The sequence below is a fragment of the Lissotriton helveticus genome, chromosome 6 (assembly GCF_964261635.1).
Source record: "Lissotriton helveticus chromosome 6, aLisHel1.1, whole genome shotgun sequence".
Lineage (NCBI taxonomy): Eukaryota > Metazoa > Chordata > Amphibia > Caudata > Salamandridae > Lissotriton > Lissotriton helveticus.
This window is the reverse complement of record NC_136067.1, coordinates 1422497922-1422520222: the sequence shown is the minus strand read 5'-3', so window position 1 is coordinate 1422520222 and position 22301 is coordinate 1422497922. Positions and strand designations below refer to the sequence as shown.

General features: G+C 44.7%; 1 protein-coding gene across 3 annotated transcripts in view; it reads left to right on the top strand.

The window, feature by feature from the left end:
- The window catches only part of MED23 (mediator complex subunit 23), a 684519-nt gene that overhangs the window by 193042 nt on the left and 469176 nt on the right, over positions 1–22301 (top strand). For all 3 annotated transcript variants that reach the window (XM_078649215.1, XM_078649213.1, XM_078649212.1), the window contains 2 exons: positions 16725–16925; positions 21211–21354. In XM_078649215.1, the coding sequence (XP_078505341.1) occupies positions 16725–16925; positions 21211–21354 (345 nt within the window). The remainder of the gene's footprint in view (positions 1–16724; positions 16926–21210; positions 21355–22301) is intronic.

Below are 22301 nucleotides of genomic sequence, written 5' to 3'. Positions count from 1 at the left end.
GCCTTATTTTGTTTTCTTCCTCTTAGTCTTGTAGTCATCCTGTAAATTTGTTGCATGAAAATTAGTGTAACCCTCATTATTTTCTGTGATGCACTCTTTATTTTGTATTTTGAGGTAGAGCAAAATGTTATGGTATCTTCAGGTCCTGAGACTGTCTTTGGCAATTCTTGATCATAGCTTTCAAATGGCCTGTCCAGAGTACTTTGTTCCACAAGTCTTCATGTTCATTCTATTGCCTTTTTAGCAGCGTAAGCCATGCAGGAAGTATTATTGGTGTGGAGTTTTCTATGCGCTACACTTTCACTAATACCATACTTGTTCATTCATAATGGTAGAATCATGAACACTATAAGTAACTGTATTTCACAGTGGCCTGTAGACCACTAAGTATAGGTTTGGGATTTAGCTCTAGGAGCATCTTGAAGTCTGATCTCGGGGTGATGTTACCCAAAACCTGAATGTTCTAGACCAATGTGACAAAAGTTTATCATCTTATATACAGGTGCTACTGCCTGGTGATGAGTAATCTTGTGCACTTCTTTAGCAGCGTTGTTTCTAGTTACCTTTTTAAATGAAGAGGAAGCAGTTAGAATGCACCAATTCTTTCACACAGGTTTTCAGATTGTCGACTAGTTTTTGTTTAATAAATGATGACAAAGTGAAATTTGCGGTTAAATGTCACATGAGATTACACTTATCTACTGTCAGAAGTTGGTGAGGACTAGATCATGTAAAATGTGTTTTAACCCCTTCGATGCTCATGACGAGCTTAGCTCGTCATGACCACACCCATTTACATTATGGCCCAGCACAGGAGAGGGATAGCTCAAGCAACCAAGGTGTTAATATATAGAACAGAAGCACTGGAAGAAGGCGCCCATGGGATCGTTAACTCTCTCAGAACAACAAATATTCTATTACACAAGTCTAAACACTAAGTTCCCCATGACCAGGCCTGCTCCCCGAAGGAAATAGTTTGTGCAGAATGAACCGGTTCGTGCCATTGTCCATGGAAATCTGCTGTGTTGTCAGTTTTTGAAGGCTGTCCCAGATCATGAGGGGATTCTGACTGACTCTTCGGAATGGTGCCAAATGAGGGTACAGATATTTGCAAATTCCATGAAAGTGCTAGTAGAACAAGAAATTACACTTATGAGCTCCAGTCGGGCATCATACAAACTATATCCACCTTCTTTCTCTTCACTTGAGTGGATAATTTGGGAGTCATTATGAAGGGCTAAAAGCCTAAATCAAGCTGTAACTGAACTGCTATTGGAATGCATGTACTAACTCTCCCTCTGAGTCTAGTCTGAAGATTAAGGGCTAGCTGGTCTCCAGTATGTGCTCATCCTACTTATTACTGCTCTTAATACCTTGGGATGCAGTTGCCAATAGATGGAATACCTCAGGAAACATGAGTTCTAGTCCGCGATCACATTCATCTTTCCTAGGAGATGCTGCACGCTGCCAGAAATTTCAAAGAAATGCTAAAATCCATGACAAATTCTGTAGGCATCCATATTTCCATGCCCTCACAAGCCATTGATGCACCTGATGACTGATATGTTGTTTGTTCTTAAGTGAATGGAGCAACCAGTCCTGTCCTTAGGCAGTGGAGTTTGAAAGAGCCGGTCAGAAATCCTAGAGCATTGATGTGTGCAGCTCTTCTTACCCATTTTCGTTGATGTATAAACTCTCAGAAAGCATCACACTTTAGGATAATGGCCACTAAGGAGCCAAAGATGACCCAGGATTTCCAGGCCTGCCTCTGTTCTAGCCAACACTGAATCTCAAATCTGGCTACCTGGGATCCTCTTATTTTCTATGGATAGAATAGACCTTTCCTTTAATTTATTATCGCATCGTCTTGAGGGGGTTGATAATGCTGACATATGGGGAATATCGACAGTCGGGAGGAAGCCAACTGTCCAACTATCCTGACCAGGAACCTCAAAAGTATACGTTGGCTAGTCAGAACTTGCCTCAGCCATGTTTTGGTTACTGCCAGTTTGGATTCAGAAAGCTGCAGTGACACTTTCACCAAGTCTACAGTGAAGCATAAGAAATCCATAATTCTGTTGCCAACAACGCTATACTTATATTTCATCAGAAAACCCTCCATAAGATCGCCATTTGCAGGCCCTGAACCGGACATTACGTTCCCGGTCCATAAAAAATATATTGTCCAAGTAGAAAATTATCCTCAACCTCAACCCTTGGGCTTAGATGGTGAGCAAGCGCTGCAATGACCAGAGAACTTTGAACTTGATAGTCAGTTTATGCTAGGAAAAATGGAGGAAATGCTGGTGGGGCAGAGGTTCAGCACCCAAAGATAAGCATTCTAGGGTTCTAATCAGGCCACCCATTCACCTTCCATCAACCAATCCCATAACTTTTTAACAACCTCTGTCTTAAAATGCTTTTAAATGGTGCAGATATGGAACACTTGTAGACTTGTCACAGGACAAAGACCGGGTGGAAGAAAAGATCTTTTAATGCTCCCTGTCTTTAGTATGTTGCTGACATCTTGATCTACTAGTTCTTGGTATTAAAGAGAGAAACTGATGGGATTTTGTCTTGTCAGTTAAACTTTGGTTGCACAGCGCTGTTATGTTATGTTAAAAATTCTTGTAGAGCGCACGTACACCAAGTGGTATCATGGCGCAGGAGTCCTTGGAGAACTGCTGCATGGGAGATTTAGTTATAAACTTATCGGATCAGGCAGGTCTTTAACTGTTTTCTTAAACAGTGCATAAGAGGTCAGAGATCTAATCTCCAGGGGGAGAGAATTCCAGAATTGAGGAGCCAGGACCGCAAATCTGAGAAGCACCAACACTCTTCTTCTCATACCCCCTACTCAAAAAAGCTGCCTCGAAATCCCGCTCTTTCTCTGGTAAGGCCCCAACCATTTGGAATGCCCTACCCAAAGACCTTTGTTGCAACCCTTCCTACTCTAGATTAAAAAAAGACCTTTAAAGTCATTTGCTCACTAAATTTTGGGGAAATTAAATCCCGGATCTCCTTTATGACTACCTCTCCTTCTCCCTACTTAGACTTCTCCACTTCCCAAATTCACCCCCCTTCTTTTTCTCTTGCCACATCACTCTCCCCTCTCCCCCGCTCTTCTCCCCGCAATACCTACTTTGTCCTTTGAACCCTCCTCGACATACTGTTAAATTTACTATTTTCAGTAATCATCCTGGTTCCGGCAACTTGCTTCTCTTTCTCTATCTCCAAACACTTGTACCTCTAATCACTATGTTCCATAAATTACCCCCTGTATTTTTTTAGTTTGAGCACCTGTATAAGCCGTTTTGGTTCAACTGTCATGATTGTTTTTAATATGTACTTTCATTGCTGATGTAAAGCGCTCTGATACCCTCGGGTGGAGCTAGCGCTATATAAAACCTTCAAAATAAATAAAAATAAAATAAATACCCCGTGTTTCTTCCGTTTAGAAGACGGGATGGCCAACAGATTCAGATGAGAAAACTTAAGGTCTCAAAGAGAAACATAGCGCTGAATCTGGGAGGATATAAATGCCGGACTGTTGCCATGAAGAGCCTTGAAGTTGATGCACCCCAGCTTAAATGCGCAACGTTTGGTTACTGACAGCCAGTGAAGTCTGACCATTAATGGCGTAACATGGTGCCATTTGGGCTGATGGTAAATCAGTCTGGCAAACATTTTAGTTGATATACCGGGATGCCCACGTAGAGTGAGTTGGCGTAGTCAATGCGGGAAATGACTAGAGCCAAGCCAACTTGGGTCAGGGCTTCTATGGTAAAGAAACTACTAATCTTCTTGATCCTTCACAGCTGGAAGAAGCAGGAATAGACCACTGTCCCAATCTGGGCCTTTACGGACAGATCACTGTTGATGCCCAGACTTTTAACTGAACGTGCTGGGAGTAGGGGGTTTCCCAATTCGGGTGGCCTGAAATTGGAATCCCAGGGATTGGCTGGTTCACCGATCAGGATCAGCTCAGTTTTATCGTGATTCAGCTTCAGTTGGTTACTGTTCATCCACTCATAAATTTAATGGTGGATTGGAAATTAAGAACAGAAGAAGCCAATTGCTTGATGTCAAATATCAATTGAATGTCGTCTGCATAGTTAAAGGTGCTGACCTTCCTTTATCCAAGGGAGCGGATCAGGTGCAGTAGGTACATAATAAACAAGCATTTACAATGCAACGGTTTTGCCTTTGGAAAAGTTAGAGCTATTGGCATTGTAAATGACAATTTTTTTATTTATGTTTTCTTTTTGAAAACGATAAATAAATTGCATTGTCATTTACAATGCCAATAGCTTAATCTCTCGCAAATGCCACACACACCCACACCCACACCCACAGAGCCCCCCACACACACACCCACACAGAGCCCCCCCCACACACCCACACAGAGCCCTCACACACACTGCGAGCCTCCCCACACACCCAGACAGAGCCCTCCACACACCCACACAGAGCCCCCCACACAGAGTCCCCCCACACAGAGCCCTCCACACACCCACACAGAGCCCCCCACACAGAGTCCCCCCACACACCCACACAGAGCCCTCCACACACCCACACAGAGCCCCCCACACACCCACACAGAGCCCCCCACACACCCACACAGAGCCCTTCACACACCCACACAGAGCCCTCCACACACCCACACAGAGCCACCCACACAGAGCCCTCCACACACTACGAGCCCCCTGTGCAAGTTATACACTGTTGTTAGAGATGAACCGACCGCATAGGTAACCAACAGGTGTAAAAAGGACTTCAAAGGTGACCGACTGGGGAGAGAGATGATGATGTAGGAGTGAGAGAGAGAGGGATTGTGCAGATAAAAGAGGAGTGTGAAAAGGGTTGTACACAGCAAGAAGTCTGAGAGGGAGTGTGTAGATAATGGGTAGGTTTGGGTTTGCAAGAGATTAAGCTATTGGCAATGTAAATGACAATGCCATTTATTTATCTGTTTTCAAAACCAACACATAAATAAAAATTTTGTCATTTACAATGCCAATAGCTCTAACTTTTGCAAAGGCGAAACCGTTGCATTGTAAATGCTTGTTATTTTTGGTTTAACACTCCATCAGAGTGCATGTGTTTTCCAGCTCTCTCTGTAGTCTTTCCCTCCCCTCTCCCTGCCAAATACCTGCCGCCACTCTCTGTTTGCTCTCACCCTCTTTGCTGCTGGCTCCCGCACGCAAATGTACCTCTCCCTGCCCCCATGGTTGATGCTGCAGTCACCCGTGTGGGTTTGTCCCTCCTTCCCTTGTCTCCCGCATGTGCTTCTCCACCTACAGCTCATGTTGCGCTCTCTCCCTCTTATGCTCCCTAGTCACACCCTGATACTTCACCTCAACCCACTCCCTGCTGCACTTTTTTTTTAAATTCACATTTTTGGAAGAGCCAGGCAAATTGCTGCAGGTCCTCCACAAAAAGCGCATTTGCACACTTATAGTGTCAAAGTAGATCATTCACACAAACAAAATGTTGCCTGTATCATTCTGTAGCCACATGCATGCACTGTGACTCATGCACATGCCGACAGAATGAAGCTAGCACCAGCAGCGTCTTAGTTGTTGCATTGCACCTTCTTTTCTCTCTTTTTTTGGCAGATACAAAGAGCATTGGCAAAAGCTTTGCCATATCGAGGCTGTTCAGAATCGTCAAAAAGCATTGGGGCAAATCCAGTAGGTTCCAAAGATTAGAACAGTTGGCTTTGACAGTGCTTATTTTTAAACTAGTATTCAGCGTCCAGCTGGAGAAGACAGGCAGTAAGTACAGTAGTCGAGTGCCTCATTCAGTCTCCCTAGTGGTGGTAGCTGGCGAGTTGGCGGCAAGGCAAACAAATTATGATGGTCATTATGGTGCAGCAGGGGTAGCCCAGTTTTTGGGCCAGTGAGCCCAGTTCATCTGTCTGCCAATCAGGGTGTATGGAGCGGGACCGGGACGAAGAAGGACTGCGGGCGGAGGGAGGGGGGAAGAGCAGGACGGAAGGAGCTGCGGGCGGAGGGGAGGGGGGGGAGCGGGACCGGGACGAAGAAGGACTGCGGGCGGAGGGGGGGGGGAAGAGCAGGACGGAAGGAGCTGCGGGCGGAGGGGAGGGGGGGGAGCGGGACCGGGACCTGGACGAAGATGCACATTCATTAACAAACACTCACCTCGACTTCCTCCAGCGGCGGTCAGCCGCGTAATGGGAAAAACAACCAAATAAAAAAAAAAAAAAAACTCTGCCCACCACCGCGATGACGACATCGCAGAGGCGGAGAGGGAAAAAATGTCGGGAACGCCCCCGAATCTGGTCCGGCCTTTGACGGACAGATCCGGCTCCCAATGGCTAGCCTCCATTTATGGAGCTAGCCAATGGGAGGAGGGGGCGAGGAGGGGGCGGATACCCGACCCAAACAGAGAAACATAAGGATTTTGCTAGCGCATGCGTACTTCGTACGCATTGCCAGCAAAAGACAATGATGTACTCTCCTCCTGGCCATTACGCCACATCCTCGCCCATTACACCGCACTCTCTCGATCCACTCTGCCACCACGATCCACGTTTACACAATCTATGCCTAATTCTTGTAGTATACCTTTAGTGTCTATTCACCACGAGTGCCAAGCAAACGATATGCTGTCGCTACACATGTATAATTCTTCTTATTTCTGTTCTCTTTGCATCGGAGGTCTATTTTTCGAATGGCACCAGACTGTGACTCCCTATCCCGCGCCCATAACCTTATTACCCTACCTTCATTCTCCTTGTAGGCCCCCTCCCCCCAACCAAATTCATCCCTCCTTTACCCTGCAACCCGACCCCTTATGCCTCTTCCATGGCTACCTCGTTGGCGCCCTTTTTCGCTATCTTTGAATGTACGTTCTTGCGCATCCCATAGTCAATCCGCACCTTCCTTCTCTACCTTACTGTTATTATCTTTAAGAGGTGACATTGCCCTCTTACTCGAATGACGTTTCCACTCCGTGGGGCCGCCACCAAGACCTCTGCCGGCAGCTCTTGCATACCCATCCCGATTCCTTGAAACTGCACTTACAGTCCAGCCGTAGACCCTCCCGCCACCCCTGACTTTCGTCCACCGCTCCGTCCTTCCAACCCGCCCCCCAGCATTCCTTCCTTTGAACCCCCGCAGTCCGGGGTCCCACCGCCGCCCGCCCTGCGCCCATCCACCTTTTGGTCTCCTACTGAGCCCTCCCTCAGTCATTGAGAGGCAGACGTCTGTCACGAACAATCCCCCCCTGTGCCCCCTATCTACCCACTTGTTCTGTATCCCCGTAGGGCTGACCCATGCCTCCTTATTTGACTACGGGGGGTGGGGGGTGGGGGGGGTGATGTCCCGAACTCCTTGCTGGCACTTCTCGAGCTCCCTGCACCCCCCCCAACCCCCGCCACCCTTATCTACCGCTCACTGCCATGCCTTGTTGAGCCGGCTCCGCCCCGCCTCCCCACTAATTCGCCCGCCCTTAGTACCATAAGCGGCCCTCCCTGTTGTCCTCGCCTTACAAATTCCTTTCCTGTGATGACTCCACCTTTCCTGTCCCTACCCCCTCCGCTGTATCTTCCTTAGCTGCCTGCGTTGGTGCCCCCTCTTGCTCCCGACCAGAACCACGCATTCCCGAACCTCCCCTGCGCGCCCCAACTCTTCACAAGCAGGCACCCTTTCCCCGGCGCCCTTCCCTGCGCACCTTTCCCGAGGCCCACTTCTCCCATCCTTCACACCTACTCTCATGTGCTCGGCCTCGCCCCTCTGCTGTTATTCTTGTTACCCGAGCACCATGGTAACCCTGCACAATTCCGACGTGCGCAACTGCCCACCTGACATCGAGCCGACCCTCTCTTGGGCGCGATGCCTTTGTCACCATACTTGAAAACTCTGCAATGTCCTCGCCTGCGCGCGGAACTAGCCCCTCAGACCCCACCGTATCCCCACTGCCAAGAGCCTTGTATCTGCCTGCCCAGAGCCCTACCCCCCAGCCTCCCTCCATCCTCACATCCTCTGCCGCCCCCTGCGCCGTTATTATACTTTCGCTCCTTTGCCACTTACACACCTGCCGCCTCCCCCCATCATGTACCGTTCGCTGCCTCCTGTATCCTGTTCGTTCTTCATTGCCACATGTCCGTCCTGAGGCCCCACGTGCCCCCTTCTTTCCTCCACCGCTCTGTCTATCCTGTGCTAAATTTTAAACTATTTAGACGAGAACGCTAAGGGCCTAGTACCGAACCAGTTATTTATACACGTGCATTTGTTCTTTCTGAATGCAACCTACTTGCGTGCTAAGGGACAAGTGCTGCAAACTGCGCGAGGTGGCCACAATGTATAGCGCTTCACAGCAAATTTCTACGCGCTGTAAATTAAGGCAAATCAATGAACTGCGACTTGCTCTGTCAGCTTCGAGGAGCTCAAAGAGTGATGTAGCTTATGGGCCATTTTATGGCCTGTGAAATCCCTGTATGTGAGTTACCTTTGGGGCTGTATTTTTATGCGTTGGTACGTATGTGACTTTACCGTTCCATTTGCTATTGCTACTCGCACGCTTGATGCACGAAGGCTGTGCCTTCCTTCGAAAACAGAGCCCCCAATACCAAGAACCAGCCCCTCCCATCTTGTTACGCCACTCTCCGATCCTCAACCCCCTGACACCAAGGGGCATCAACTACCCAGCCCCCATCTCCGTAACCTGCAAGCCAGCCTCTTACCTTTCAACTCCGTCCTCCTGGGGGGGGGGCCCTCCCCAAGACTTAGCGCCTGCCCTGCTCGTGCTCGACCTTCACGGGCAAAACGGCTGTGCACACGACGGCCGGAGAAGGAAGGCGGGCATCAGGAAACAAGCGGGAGGGGGCGGGAAAGGGGGAGGAGAGACGCAGCGCCATCATCAGGCAACAAGCGGGAGGGGGCGGGAAAGGGGGGTGGAGAGACGCAGAAGTGCCGGCAATGCCGGACCAGATTCGGGGGCGTTCCCGGCTTTCGGCTGACGTCGCGTGACGTCGGCAAAAGCCAAAGAATCTCGGGAACGCCCCCAAATCTGGTCCGGCATTGACGGACAGGCCCCTCGTCCAATGGCTAGGCTCCATTTATGGAGCCAGCCAATGAATGACGAGGGCCGACCCAAACCCACACTACAGTTCTCATCAGGTTTTCGCCTGCGCGAAAAAGATGCGCAGAGCGCATCTTTTCGCCAGGCAAAACCTAAAAAGGAGCGGCAACGAGAGGAGCCCTGCTGCACACCACAAGCCAATTTCATTTTGGGGAAGGAATTGTGAGTGAGACGTACAGCCTGAGAGCGATCATTGAGAAAAGATAGGATCCACTCAAGAGCCAGGCCCGGATCCCGGCATTGCTGACAAGATCGACCAAAAGATCATGGTCAACCGTGTCAAAGGCTGCTGAGAGATCAAGAAGAACCAGGGCCTGAGTAATGCCCATGCCCACCCCCTTCCTAAATTTGTACACGACCGTGAGAATAGCGGTCTCAGTGGAGTGAACCGGTCAGAAGCACTCAATCTGGAGCTTCTCTGCAGAACCCAGGCCTCAGAATTTATACCTGACAGACAGCATACTATCCCCCTCCCCACCTTTACATAGGAAGTAGGGGAAAGGCTTACCTACAGTATTTCCCTCACTATGTTTGGTGCCTTGAGTAAATCTTCATGCACACTTCAAGCGCTCAGTCTAGAATGAAAGAATGGACTAAATTTGCAATGTACCTGGCTGAATCCCCATCATCTTGTGTCTTAAGCATCTTTCTGTTTCTTGCTGTGTCCGACCCCTCCAAAAACCCAAGAAGAGAATACCTTGTGCAGAGATTTCGTGGTTTTGTCCAAGGCTATTAAGGTCTAGAAAAACCTTCCCTAGTCATCCACAAACTGCTCCCCAAAGAACTTACCATGCGCAACCACTCTTGCTTCTAAAAAGCCCTTCTTGCCCTTAAGAGTGTTGACCTTCACCTTAGTGTGAAAATCAAACTCTAGACATTCATTAGAAGACAGTGGATGTGCTGCGCTCAACCAGACAAAATATCAGAAATAACGGGGGTTGCCTGTTTCCTTGGCAGAATCCACTATTATCTTTGTGCCAGTACCTGTGATGTCCTACAGTTCATACTGGCATGTGTGGAGTCCTAAATTTGAATCTAATTTCTAACCGCTTTATCAAGAAACTTGCAGATTTTTGCCTGGGTTTATGGAGCCACCTATTGGGTGGGGGCCTAATTGGTGTATCACAGATAGTATAACTCAGCAGAATTGGGAGACCCCCTTCCAATGTACTTCCCTCTACGTCCAAGGCTGTCTTAGTCTCTCTGGTTGTTGGTTTATACTCCTTCAAGAAGGGTTTGTACAAACATATAACCAGAAAAGTAAATCAACCTGCTGATGCAGAGAGCAATACATTAGCAGGAAGCTATGTGAGGGTTCCTTTGGGAATCATCTGATAAGTAACCCTTGTCAATTTCCTCTTCCTAGAAACATTTCATCAGCCGCACCCGGCTTGAGAGTGGGACATGGCTTTTGGTCTTCCTGAGTGGAGGTAGGCATGCAGTCTTCTGTGGGATAGTATTGAGCGCAGATTCCAGTTTCTTGATGAGATCAGTGTCCCGAAATGGGCCCTCCTTTGTAGCTTTCTGTGTTGAATGTTGAAGGAGGTGAATCCTCCCTCTCTGCTTCGTGGGGTGGCTAGAGCACAGTCACAGGTAGCCGGTACAGGTGTTTGCCCAAGGGCTTCATTGCCATAGAAACTACTTTGCACACTGACCGTTGCACAATTTAATATAAGGCATAAGAGAACTCTGCCCCCATGTACTCCACTTGTATATAAGATGCTGTGCCTGTAATGTCAACCATATTGGACTGTACCTTTTGATGCACTACAGACCACAAAGAAAATTAATTCAGGAAACCATTGCAGAAGAGTGTAAGAGTTTTGCCTAACCAGCAAACTCTGTAAAAGCCCCTGCCAGCAGAGACATTGAAATGTATGGAGAAAATGATATTCCATCAGAATGAATACAAAAGCAAAATGAACAGAGACCCCTGCTGGCCCTCTAGTATGAACTTGTATCACATGCTCTGAGGCTTGAGCAGGGTAGCCATCTGTGTCAGGGATGGGCAGGCCAATGACTGGTAGCACGGTGAGGCTATGTTGTGAGAACAGAAGGAAGACAAGCTGCTCATTATCACAAACAATTTGCAATATGAAGTGAAGCCATAACTTTACATTGGACAAAGGTAATTAACTGGCTGCTGAGCAACAAAATTCGCACATGGCTGCTGCTGTTTAAAAAAATATATAATCATAATATAGGACCCGGAGGCTCTCATTTGGTTTATTTCACCTGTTATTTTCAGATTTAATCGCATTGTGGCCATGGGATTTGTGATTGTTTTTATTCTTTATTGGCTGCTGTTTCATTCACGGTAATGGGACTAAAGAACAATCCTCCTCTCGGGTCCTGCCAGAGAACTTGATCTAAATGGAAGAGGTGTTGTGCTGATAGTTTCTTATTTGGGATCGTAAAACACAGGGAATGCAATAACATATTTTATCTTTTAAAGACTACAGAGGCTCCCCGATACCTCGGAGTCCGACTTTACCATTCTCCTACAGACATATTTGAGGGCAACCATTGCAGAGCGCTCACTAGCCTTCGTTCGGCGGTCGGGTTTTGGACCAAGCTCCCACTAGCCCCAATTGGCCGAGTGGCCTTAGCTAAAATGATAATGCTCCCCCGGCTCCTGTATCACTTTACGAATCTGTCGGTGATTATACCCAAAACTTTCTTTCGCGACCTCAACTCCCTTCTTGGTACACTCCCCGGCTCCTGTATCACTTTACGAATCTGTCGGTGATTATACCCAAAACTTTCTTTCGCGACCTCAACTCCCTTCTTGGTACACTCATCTGGGGATCAGGCAGACACAGAATAGCGCTGAAGACCCTCCAACTGCCAACCACCATGGGGGGCCTCGGGGCCCCGTCCTTCGAGTCTTACTTCCTAGCGGCACAACTCCAATGGCTGTCTTACTGGACGGCGGGCCGGCACGCACATGAAACATGTACCCCAACAGATAGGGTTCCCACACCGGAGCTTACCTGCCTCCTTCTCCCGGGCACCAAACCGCAACGCACATATTCCCTACAGGTTACGATGGCGCGCCGGTGCATGCTCCGGCTTCACCGGATGTCACCCGGTGCACCTCCATACTCCCCTTTACTCCCGTTGGCTGGCTGGCCTAGACTCGAGTCGTACTTCCCGACCAACATGCTCACGGCATGGACGGCGTGCGGGATCACGGACATGGAGTCCCTATTTGAAGAAGGACAGCTTAAACCATTCCACCGCCTAGTGGCTGAGTACGATCTCCCCCCGGGTCAATTCCTGCGGTATCGCCAACTCCTCGATGGCTTCCGTCCCCATCACAACCGCCACACCGGAGAACCAGACACACATCCAGTCATACATGCTATCCTGCGCATGGGGGTGGGTCGACATTTAATCACCTGGTTATACAAGGCGCTACGCGAACTGGCAAATACACCCCTGGTGACTTTACGTGCCACATGGGAGGAGGACATTGGACGTCCACTGCATGAGTTGGAATGGGTCAAGGCCCTCGGCCCCCAAAAAAATATCTAGGAACACCCGATTCAAAAACATACAGTACAACATACTCCATAGGGCGTATCTGACGCCAGCACGTTTACAAAAATTCTATCCCGACACTCAATTCCTTTGTCCCAGGTGCCACTCCCCGGACGCTGACTTTTGCCACATGTTTTGGAGCTGCCCTGACCTCCACTCCTTATGGCGGACTGTACATGATACTCTGAGAGACCTTACGGGACTTACGACCCTGGCCACTTGGGAAGCTAGCACGTTAGGCATATTCAGAATACAGAAGCATCTTACAGCGCATAAGCGTTTCATCTCACTAGCATTACTGCTGACAAAAAGATGTATAGCCATGCACTGGCGATCTCCCACGGGCCCCCTTACAGAGGCTTGGGTGGCAGCGCTATGTAAATGGGCAGCGGCAGAGGAGGATGCTCTACGCGAAGAGGAGATTAAGGGAGCCCGAAAACACCCCATTTCCATGGAATGGGCCATGCTACTCCACCACTTTAGACAGTTGACACGCGACGAAGACCCGGATACACACTCGCCCGCTGCCCCTCTTCCTCCCGCGCAGGCACGTCCGCGATCCCAGAACTCCCGCTGATGACACACCTGTGCTGCCTACAGCTGCATTCTACACCCCGTACTTCTGTCGACTGGTCCCTACATACGACCTGACACAGAAACTCCCCCCCCCCTCTAGCGACCCTGGCATATTATCGCACGACTCACTGACCCATTAGTCACCCAACCCGTATCCTTCCTGATCTGCTCACACTCTGCGCCCACATGCATCTTTCCCGAGTTTACACCCCCCCCCCCACCCCAATTCTCCAACGATGCTGGTACGTGGACTCTACAGAATCGACCCACTTGCCACCGATATGAAGGAACTTTGTAAGAATGTTCTACTTTTTATTGCCTATATATCGAACAATAAGATCTGTATTGTTCAAATAATAAAATGCCAATAAAAATAAGTTAAAAAAAAACATTTTATCTTTTAAATAAGACATCTCAAAACATTTATCAGCATGACTATTATTGGTCCTGCTAGGTATTTCCAAAGATATTGCAATTTGAGGAACACCAATTTAGTAATGTCATTTGGTGATGGGTTACCTTATAATAACCACTGACTCCATCGCTATTTACTTAAGGCTTACGTATTCTTGCATGTGTGCCTATTCCATCTGCTGAGAGCAGTAATAAAATACTTATGTTTGCTTTTAATTTATATGCCTTTTTGCAGTATACCAAAACCAGTGCCTGCCTAGCCTGTCATGGTGCATACAATATTCAAGGTACTGGCCACTATACGTGGGAACCCGGGCAAAACACAATATAGTACGAAGGGGTTTCTTTGGGTTGATTTAATGGAAGTTTGAAGATGAGAGGAGCAAACAAATGAGACACATTAGATAAATATAAGGTTCAGTCAATGAAACCTGTAGAGTAGTGATAGTACAGATGCAAAGAGAGGCAGTATAACAACGTAAAAAAGAAAAAAGTAACTTTTTATATGAGCTGTATATTAAAATCAACATTGAATCAGGCAAAGTCGCAACTCTGGTAAAGTGGTTATCAGTGTAGTGCTACTTGTGACCGAAACGTGTAAGCAGTGAGCTGTATATGATAAGAATCAACAAGGAGTCAGCAATCATCTGTACAAGTCTTGTATGAATGAACGGTAATTTATTGTAAGTAGTCCAGAACTGCTTAGTAATGTTGATGTATGATTTCCCCCCTAGGTAGAACTTTAAAGGTGGCCTTGTCAGTAAAAAGGATGGTCGTCACTGAGACTGTTGCTCTGCTGCAGCTTAAACGCTCTTTGTAGTTAAATTTCTTTTTCTCACTGCAGGCTTCCTAGGATTATGTCATTGCTCTGAAGGATTTGATTGATTAAACCTTTTAATTATCAAATGTTTTTTTTCTTTTTTGCACAGTAAAATTGCATTAGTTGTACCTTTGATCTATAAACCTCACTTAAATGATCCTAAAGGAATCCTTTGTTCTATATTGTATACCACAGTAGCAGACAGACCAGTTAAAATACTATCCATTTAGAAGATAGTCTGTAAACTGTAAAAAAGTATTTTTTTATTTTAATTCACAGGACTTAATTAAGAAACTTTTTTTCCTGATTCCCCAAATCATTTAAATATTTGAACGGGTAACACCAAACCCTCCACCATAAATACTACATTCTGTTATTTATCCATATCTTCAGACCACTTCTGTAGGTTTTTTGTGATATATTGCTAAAAATTGATGACGTGCAACTTGCATAACTCTTCTATCAGTTCAGACAGGGAGCTCCTAAGATGGCCCTAACAAGTGCATTATTTTTCCATCATTTAGCCAGCTTTTTGTTTTTTATCACCATGAATTTGCTGGTCAAGCTACAGAGAAAATGTAGCAGACTATTTTAACAACACCTTTCCAATACAGATTTGCCCTTTTTTCTCAACATGTTTTTGGGTAGTTTTTTTGTTTTTTGAAGTAGTCGCAAATACATTTTTCGGAACTTGCCAAAATGGTTTTCTCTATGAACACTAATAGCCATGATTAGAGCAAAATATTTTGAATGATGCTGCAGAAAGGATGCCTTGTTCACTCTTAATGCGTGAGATGTGGCATGTCTGCATGATCTGACTTTTTTATTTCCATTTGGTATACTAACTTGCACGGTTTAGAAATACAAACTATGGGTTGTGGCCAGTTCGCTGTACACCAGTTTTCTTGGAAATTTCTGTAAAAGAAAAGAAGCATGTGCAACCTCTTTGCCATTGTGCTGGACAAGGCTCATGGACTCTCTGGACTAGTGAATTTCAAGCCCTGGTCACCGTAAAGTGTTGCATGTTGAAATCTAACTAAGCCCATAGTCTTTGTCTTTTGTGTTTTGCTGCATAATCATCAGTGACGTTTAGATGAAAATAAGTGTTCACTGCTAGTGGTGTTTGTTACTCCTGTTGTAAGGCTAGTGTAATCATGGTGTATTATTGGAAGAGGTGAACCAACAGTTTTTCTTCGCTCTTTAGCAGCATGCCTTATGAAAGCGCACCACGTTATGTAGCTTTCTACTATTTTACGCTGGCAAAGAGTGGGGGTGCTGTTTATTTGATCTTTTCCCCAATCATTTTTGTATCTTTCTTTTAACAAGGATGACATCCCTTTTTCCTGGCAAAGTTAAACAACCAGCATCTCCTAAGGTTAGAAGTTGTGTGTCTCTCGATTCATAAACATATATGCATTAATAGCGTCAGAGTCTGTTACTATCGGGATCACAACAATATTTTAGAAATTCAAGTAAAGGCAGCAAGTCTCCTAATGGTAGGTGTCTACCAGATTAATTGAAAAGTTAAATGTTTGCCTGTAGAAAGGGACCCAAATCCATCTAAATTCTCTGGTGTTGAAGAGCACCTTGTCCTTTTTGTTTTATTATTTTTCTCACACAGCCCACCCCTCCATGAAAGCTGCATTATGGTGAGGAGTGGAACTCTTGACCTGGTGCTACATACTTTGTTTGCACTTTTGATCCAGTTATGATCATAAAGGTCCCAGTCTGAAGTTGACCTAGCCATGTGTCCCTTATGTAACTAATAACAACATTCTTACTTCACTTGCAACATGTTTTTCCTTTTCACCTAAGATGTCCTACAACTCCCAGATTCCCTAATCTTCTTCTCAAATGGTTGTGGAGGTCTATGCAAATTAGAACCAGCAGTGATGCATATGTTACTCCTGCTTTTTAATAATGTCATTGGTATATTCCGATTAACTTGCCAATGTACTCTTGTCAGTTGGTGAATATTAAATCCCCACTGTTAAGATGAAAAAGGGGGTTATCTTCCTGCATTTGTGAAGCTGCAGTTTACAGAGCAGCAGCTTCATGTTTCCTATTCTTTTTCTTTTGCATGTGCTAAATACTGTCGGACTTTCCCAAATGCAGCATGGTGCAGCTCTGATGGATGCCATCCTTTGAACTTCTAGAGTTCAAATTTCATTTCATGCTTCTCTGCTTTGTGTGTGAAGATGTCATTCCATGATACACCTGATGCAAAACTTTTGGAATACTGTATTTGATCTCTGCCTTACAGCACAAGCAGCGCTGCCCTGTGCTGGAGGACCAGCTGGTCGATCTGGTGGTCTATGCCATGGAACGCTCGGAGACGGAGGAGAAATTTGACGACGGGGGCACCAGCCAGCTTCTGTGGCAGCACCTATCCAGCCAGCTCATTTTCTTTGTGCTCTTTCAGTTTGCCAGCTTTCCTCACATGGTCCTGTCACTTCATCAAAAGGTATACGTTGCATGTGTGCATTGCCATATTACCATTCCCTGTGATGGACACCTAAAGTTAGTGTCAGCGAGGAGGTAGGGTTTTGTATGTCTCTCTCTTAACTTGCTGAGCATACATTGGCTGTGCCAATTTGCAGCAGCCTCGTCATTGCAATATTTTTTAACTTTACTTGCATATGAATCTTTAGAAAAAAAAGTACGTTAACTTTCATTCTTAGTCCAGCATAGAGGCATGATGGCATGAGTAGTTTTATTAGTGAACTACACCGTAACGTTTTTAAAATGTATTTAGTACTGACCAGACCGCCTTACTGTTGCCATAGTTACTTTTCTTTCTCCTAAAGCTGCTGTGATATTTAAGAAAAATCTTAAAATCAATTGATACGAATGCTGCTCCAAACAAAATGTTTCATAACAATGGATCCTGTAACTCTTTAATAGAACAGAGTTAAAATATTTAGAGGTACTGAGTATTAAAAGGAGTTTATTTAAAAGTAGGAAGGGACTCCAAATATTGAAGTACTCGATACGAACATGTCAGAAATGTAGTTGCTAGACTACGCAGAATTGTGAAACAATAGCGGTTTAATTTCACTTGCGGGTCTGTACATATGAATAGAGATCTATGTAAAACTGTTATAACTGTATTACATTTATGTCACAAAAATACTTTTTTTCACAAAAATGAAAAATGTTGTATTTATGCTGCCAGGTGACTGACACCGAAGATGCAATGTAGGATATTTCCCTAAGTGTTTTAGAAAGGGTGATAGACTGGCACAGTAATTACAAGATGCAGTACAGTAGTAGTACAAAGGATTACAAGATTAAATAAGTGTTTTTTCAATATCTCGATTAAACAATAATACTCAAAAAGCATCTACTGGTGAATGGGTGGTGTTAATGATGTCTTTATTCTATCATTCTAGTTGGTAAGCCAAGTCCACTTCAAGACATTGACAAGAGCGTGTTCTTCATAATCATTTATAAACTGCTGTGTCTCTGGTGTCAGTGACAAACCAGACACACCAAATTGGTTGGTTGATAGTTGTAACATTCATAGGTCCATAGTAGTTTGTTTCTCAGCAGTGCCCTGACATCTATATTGTGTCACTACAGTATAGTTAAAATATAGAATGAGGTAAGGACATTGATTGTAGTAATTTTTCTATTACTACTGAGTATGTATTTGAATGTTCACCTGATCAATACCCAAGAGCCTTTTTATGACTACTAATGGCTAATTGTCATCAATAGTCACTCAAGTACTGCTGTTACTGTAAACCCTGAAAACAAAAATATATTATTGCTCTTCTACTATCTAGGCAGTCTCATTTGCGTCCTGCACTAAAAATTAACATTCTTAACATTGATTTCTGAGTCTGTCATCTGTTCATCAGTCATCTGTTCATCACACTGTGTGTGTGTATATATATATATATATATATATATCGATCTATCACCCCCTCCAACGGCGAGAGTGAAGAGGCCAACAACGGAGTACAGGTGGAAACAGCATTTATTCCATTCAAGCAGGTAGGAGACTCCCTTGTCACCCGCTTAAAAGCGAATGCATTTCGGCTTAGGTTTAGCCTTCTTCAGCGCCGCGGGTGTAACTGCTTCAGGTGGTGGCACATTTCTCTGATACAAATACCACGCCCCACCTTTTTAGTCCTGCATTACTCCACCCCTTCTGGCCCAAATGCCAATCGCAATTGTCCATAGTAAGTTGCATCGTGCACCGCGACTACTAGTCCCAGAATGCAGTTCATGTGTTCATTTCTGGTAATGGTTGCGTGGGGATAGGAAAATGCTGTGTCAAATCAAAGTCTTCACCCCTCTATCTTTGTAAATGTCATGCCACAATCAACTAAAGATTTGTATAAGATAGCTGCAGAAATCCTCAAACCCTGTAACATCTGAAACTAATTTGTAATATCGGGTGTACCACCTGAAATTATGGAATTAATGTTCTTAAACATGTCCTTCAGTATCTCCTAATGCCCTCTCTCTTTTCTACTAGTTTATATTTTAAATTTAGATATTCAGAATTGACTATTGCATTGACAGATCATGTGTGACGCAATATAAAAATAGCTGTCTCTGCCCAGTTATTTCAAAACAGTTTTTAGGTTTCGCAGCAGGTATTGTCAAAATTGAAGCTTCCTCATGGCAAGTAGTAAATGGGTACCTATTTTCTGTTTTACCAACACTTCTCCATTTGATTCATGTCTAAGGAACAGGAGAAGGTCCGAACCATTTATTTTTATTGATTAATTGATAAACATGAAGTATGTGGTAACGGGCCTCAAATTAGCTTCTCATATCAACACAACATGGATTTCACCGACGTTTTTCTACTGTACATGCAAGTCTTTCAAGCAAAAGGACAAATGATAATTTTTCGGTTTTGGAAATCTAGAATCTAACATTCTTGGTTTGGCCCAAAAGCACACCGTTTGATAGCTTTACCATCTTTCGCACGCTTTATTGCAAAGGAGCGGAGAACTTTATGAATATTGTTCACATCATTAGTAATCAATGGTATTGGTAGACCATTCAAATCCAATAAGAGGTTTGGTGCATTTACGTTCTCCCAGGAGGTAAGCTTGAAAGATGCTCATTGTTTATACCTCTGTCTAACCTTCACTATTTTATATGTAATCCATTTGGAGCTCCATAAACCCATTTCCTTCAGCGCTCCAAATAATTTCAAATCACTAAAATAACATATGAAAGAAGCATGATACAGTTGTCACGCAATTGGTAATGGGTTGGATAAAACAGCCTATTACTTGCTTAAGAGTGTGCATTAAAAAAGCTAACCTATCTTATAAAATGCCGTATCGATATCAATACTAATACGTGTCTTTGGAATTGTCTCTTTTTCACTCAAATCAAAGCTTAATCAACTTTCCATATATTATTCGTTATAAGTTACCCTTTAATATCACCAGACTGGGAATGGTTACACATTTATTCATAAATTGAGCGATACTTAAGACCCTTAAACCTCATCTGAACTTAAAGTTGTGCCTGTGTTAAACATTAAAGCACACTGCAAATATAGTGCTTAAAATTATCTTAAAACCCTTACTTGTATTCTAATCAAACGTTGTACATTGTAGGTATGCTGGCTTGACCTTAAGTTCTTTGTAGAACAACGGTGTAATTAAGGTAAAAATCTAAAAATAGTAGTGGATGTCTCAATACTTTGAGCCATTATGGAAAATGGCTTTCCACATTATCTGCTTGGTATTGACTGCAAAGTCCATCTGTGGGTAATGGCAGTTGTGACTACGAATATATGATGTTACCACGAATACAAGTTCCACGCATGGCAATACCACGCGAATTTTAGTTCGCAAGTGGCTTTACCACGCTGGAATTTGCAACGAAGGATTATACCACGCATTTTAACCTTCGTTTAAACACAAATAATAAAGAATATTTTCTTACCTGACACCTTCCCGTCTTTCACGAGCAGCCCGTACTTCCATCCACCATCGAAACAAGCGTCAAAACACGTCTGCCAAAATTAAAAAAGGACTACTATTTTGACGTAACGGCACGTCTTTGGGGGAGGCACTTTCCTTTTACCTCGGTGGTACTGAAGTGCGTTTTTTTTAAATTTAATTAACCCGCTCCTTTGTTTATTTTTGGGGGGGAGACCCCCCCAGGCCCCCCCAGCCCCTCCCCCAGCCGACCCCCGCCAACCCCCCAATCCCACGCTGAACGACTGGAAGGAATTCCACGCCTCCCCCTAGCCAGAACGTATATGCGTGGTAAAGACTGTCGTTGAAGGCATACGCGTGGAAAAGACGTTTGCGAGGTAAGTGCCTCGTAGTAAACGTCACGCGTAGAAAAACCTTCGTTGAAAATGATGTTTCCCGTGACTACTGCATCATTGAAAGACTAATACTTAGCATGCTGAGGCCTATAGTGGATGCCCAATGTTAAAACGTTGTGTTGCCTCAATGCAGACAATTGGTGCTAGCCTCCTTACTGGACAGTACCACTTTGGCAAGACATGCCTCCATGCTGGACAAAAGAATAGTGATCGGGTGTGAGAAAGGAAGCTTTGATTTAGCAAAGAGAAGAAAACTCATTGTAACACTATGCTGGATGTAATTTTTGGTTGGCCTTGACTCTATCCTTCCCCACATCTGTATGTTGCCAGAATATGGTGGACCGAGGAAACGTCAAACTGGAGAAACTGTAAAGGGGGTAAAATAATATCCACAGTAATGTCCTTTATTTGTGTGCACTTAAATGTTTCTTTTCAGTTGGCAGGAAGAGGCCTAATCAAAGGCAGAGATCATTTGATGTGGGTTTTGCTGCAGTTCATCTCGGGCAGCATCCAGAAGAATGCACTGGCTGACTTCCTTCCTGTCATGAAGCTCTTTGACCTATTGTACCCAGAAAAAGAAGTAAGCTTTTAACTATTTTTTATTATGAAATGTAAACAAAATATTTGGAATAACGTCCATTGCAAATGTATTTGCCTGAAAATCTGCATCAATAAAGTGCCTTGTGTTGACATTTTTTGTTGTTGTGCTGCGTTGACATTGTGATAGTATACAGATGTTTATTCTAAAGGTCAGTGTGTTGCTTTTGGATAGTTCAAAGAAGTTACTTGTTACTTTCCAACCTCCAGCCTCCATGATTTTTTCAGCTTTTCTTTACTGAGCCTTCAATGTCACACCCATCCATTACTTGCTTGACATATTCTTCTGGGTTTGAGAAAGGACTGCTGCACCTGCCAACGTACTTGAAGGGAAGCCGGGTACACCCATAGCTTTGCCTCTTCCTCACTTGCCCTGTTATGCTTTGACTTCCCTTCCCAGAAGTGGGTGGATGCGTCCTTTTATTTGTGTCTTCTTTGCTGTTGTGGATTTGAGATGGTTCTGCCATTTAGTTGTTTTTCCAGACAAAAGAAACTGGTGATTGTAATTGTGCATTACAGCATGAATCGCTCATATCTTCCCTTTTTGGACCTATAAGTGTCTTAGAAACATATGAATAGCCGCATCCATTCAGGTTGGCTGCCACATAGCCTATTATAATTAATTAGGAGCCACATCCATCTGACTGGCTACCACAACATCAGAATGGACTGAACAAACTGAATAATTCTTACTAGCTGAGACAGTTCAGTGAATACCACAATGTATCAACTTTTCGTATTGGCATCTTTTCAGCCGATCACAGGGCACTGTAGAGCACTTGAAGTTTCTACTGCCCAAGAATTGTTGAAAATGATGAAATCCTTCTCATTCGTATTGCAGTAATTTTTGTTGCACTCCATTCTTAACAATCCCTTTTATGTTTGCTTGAGACTATGCAGTTTTTAAGGGCTTTTTTGTTGGAAATCACA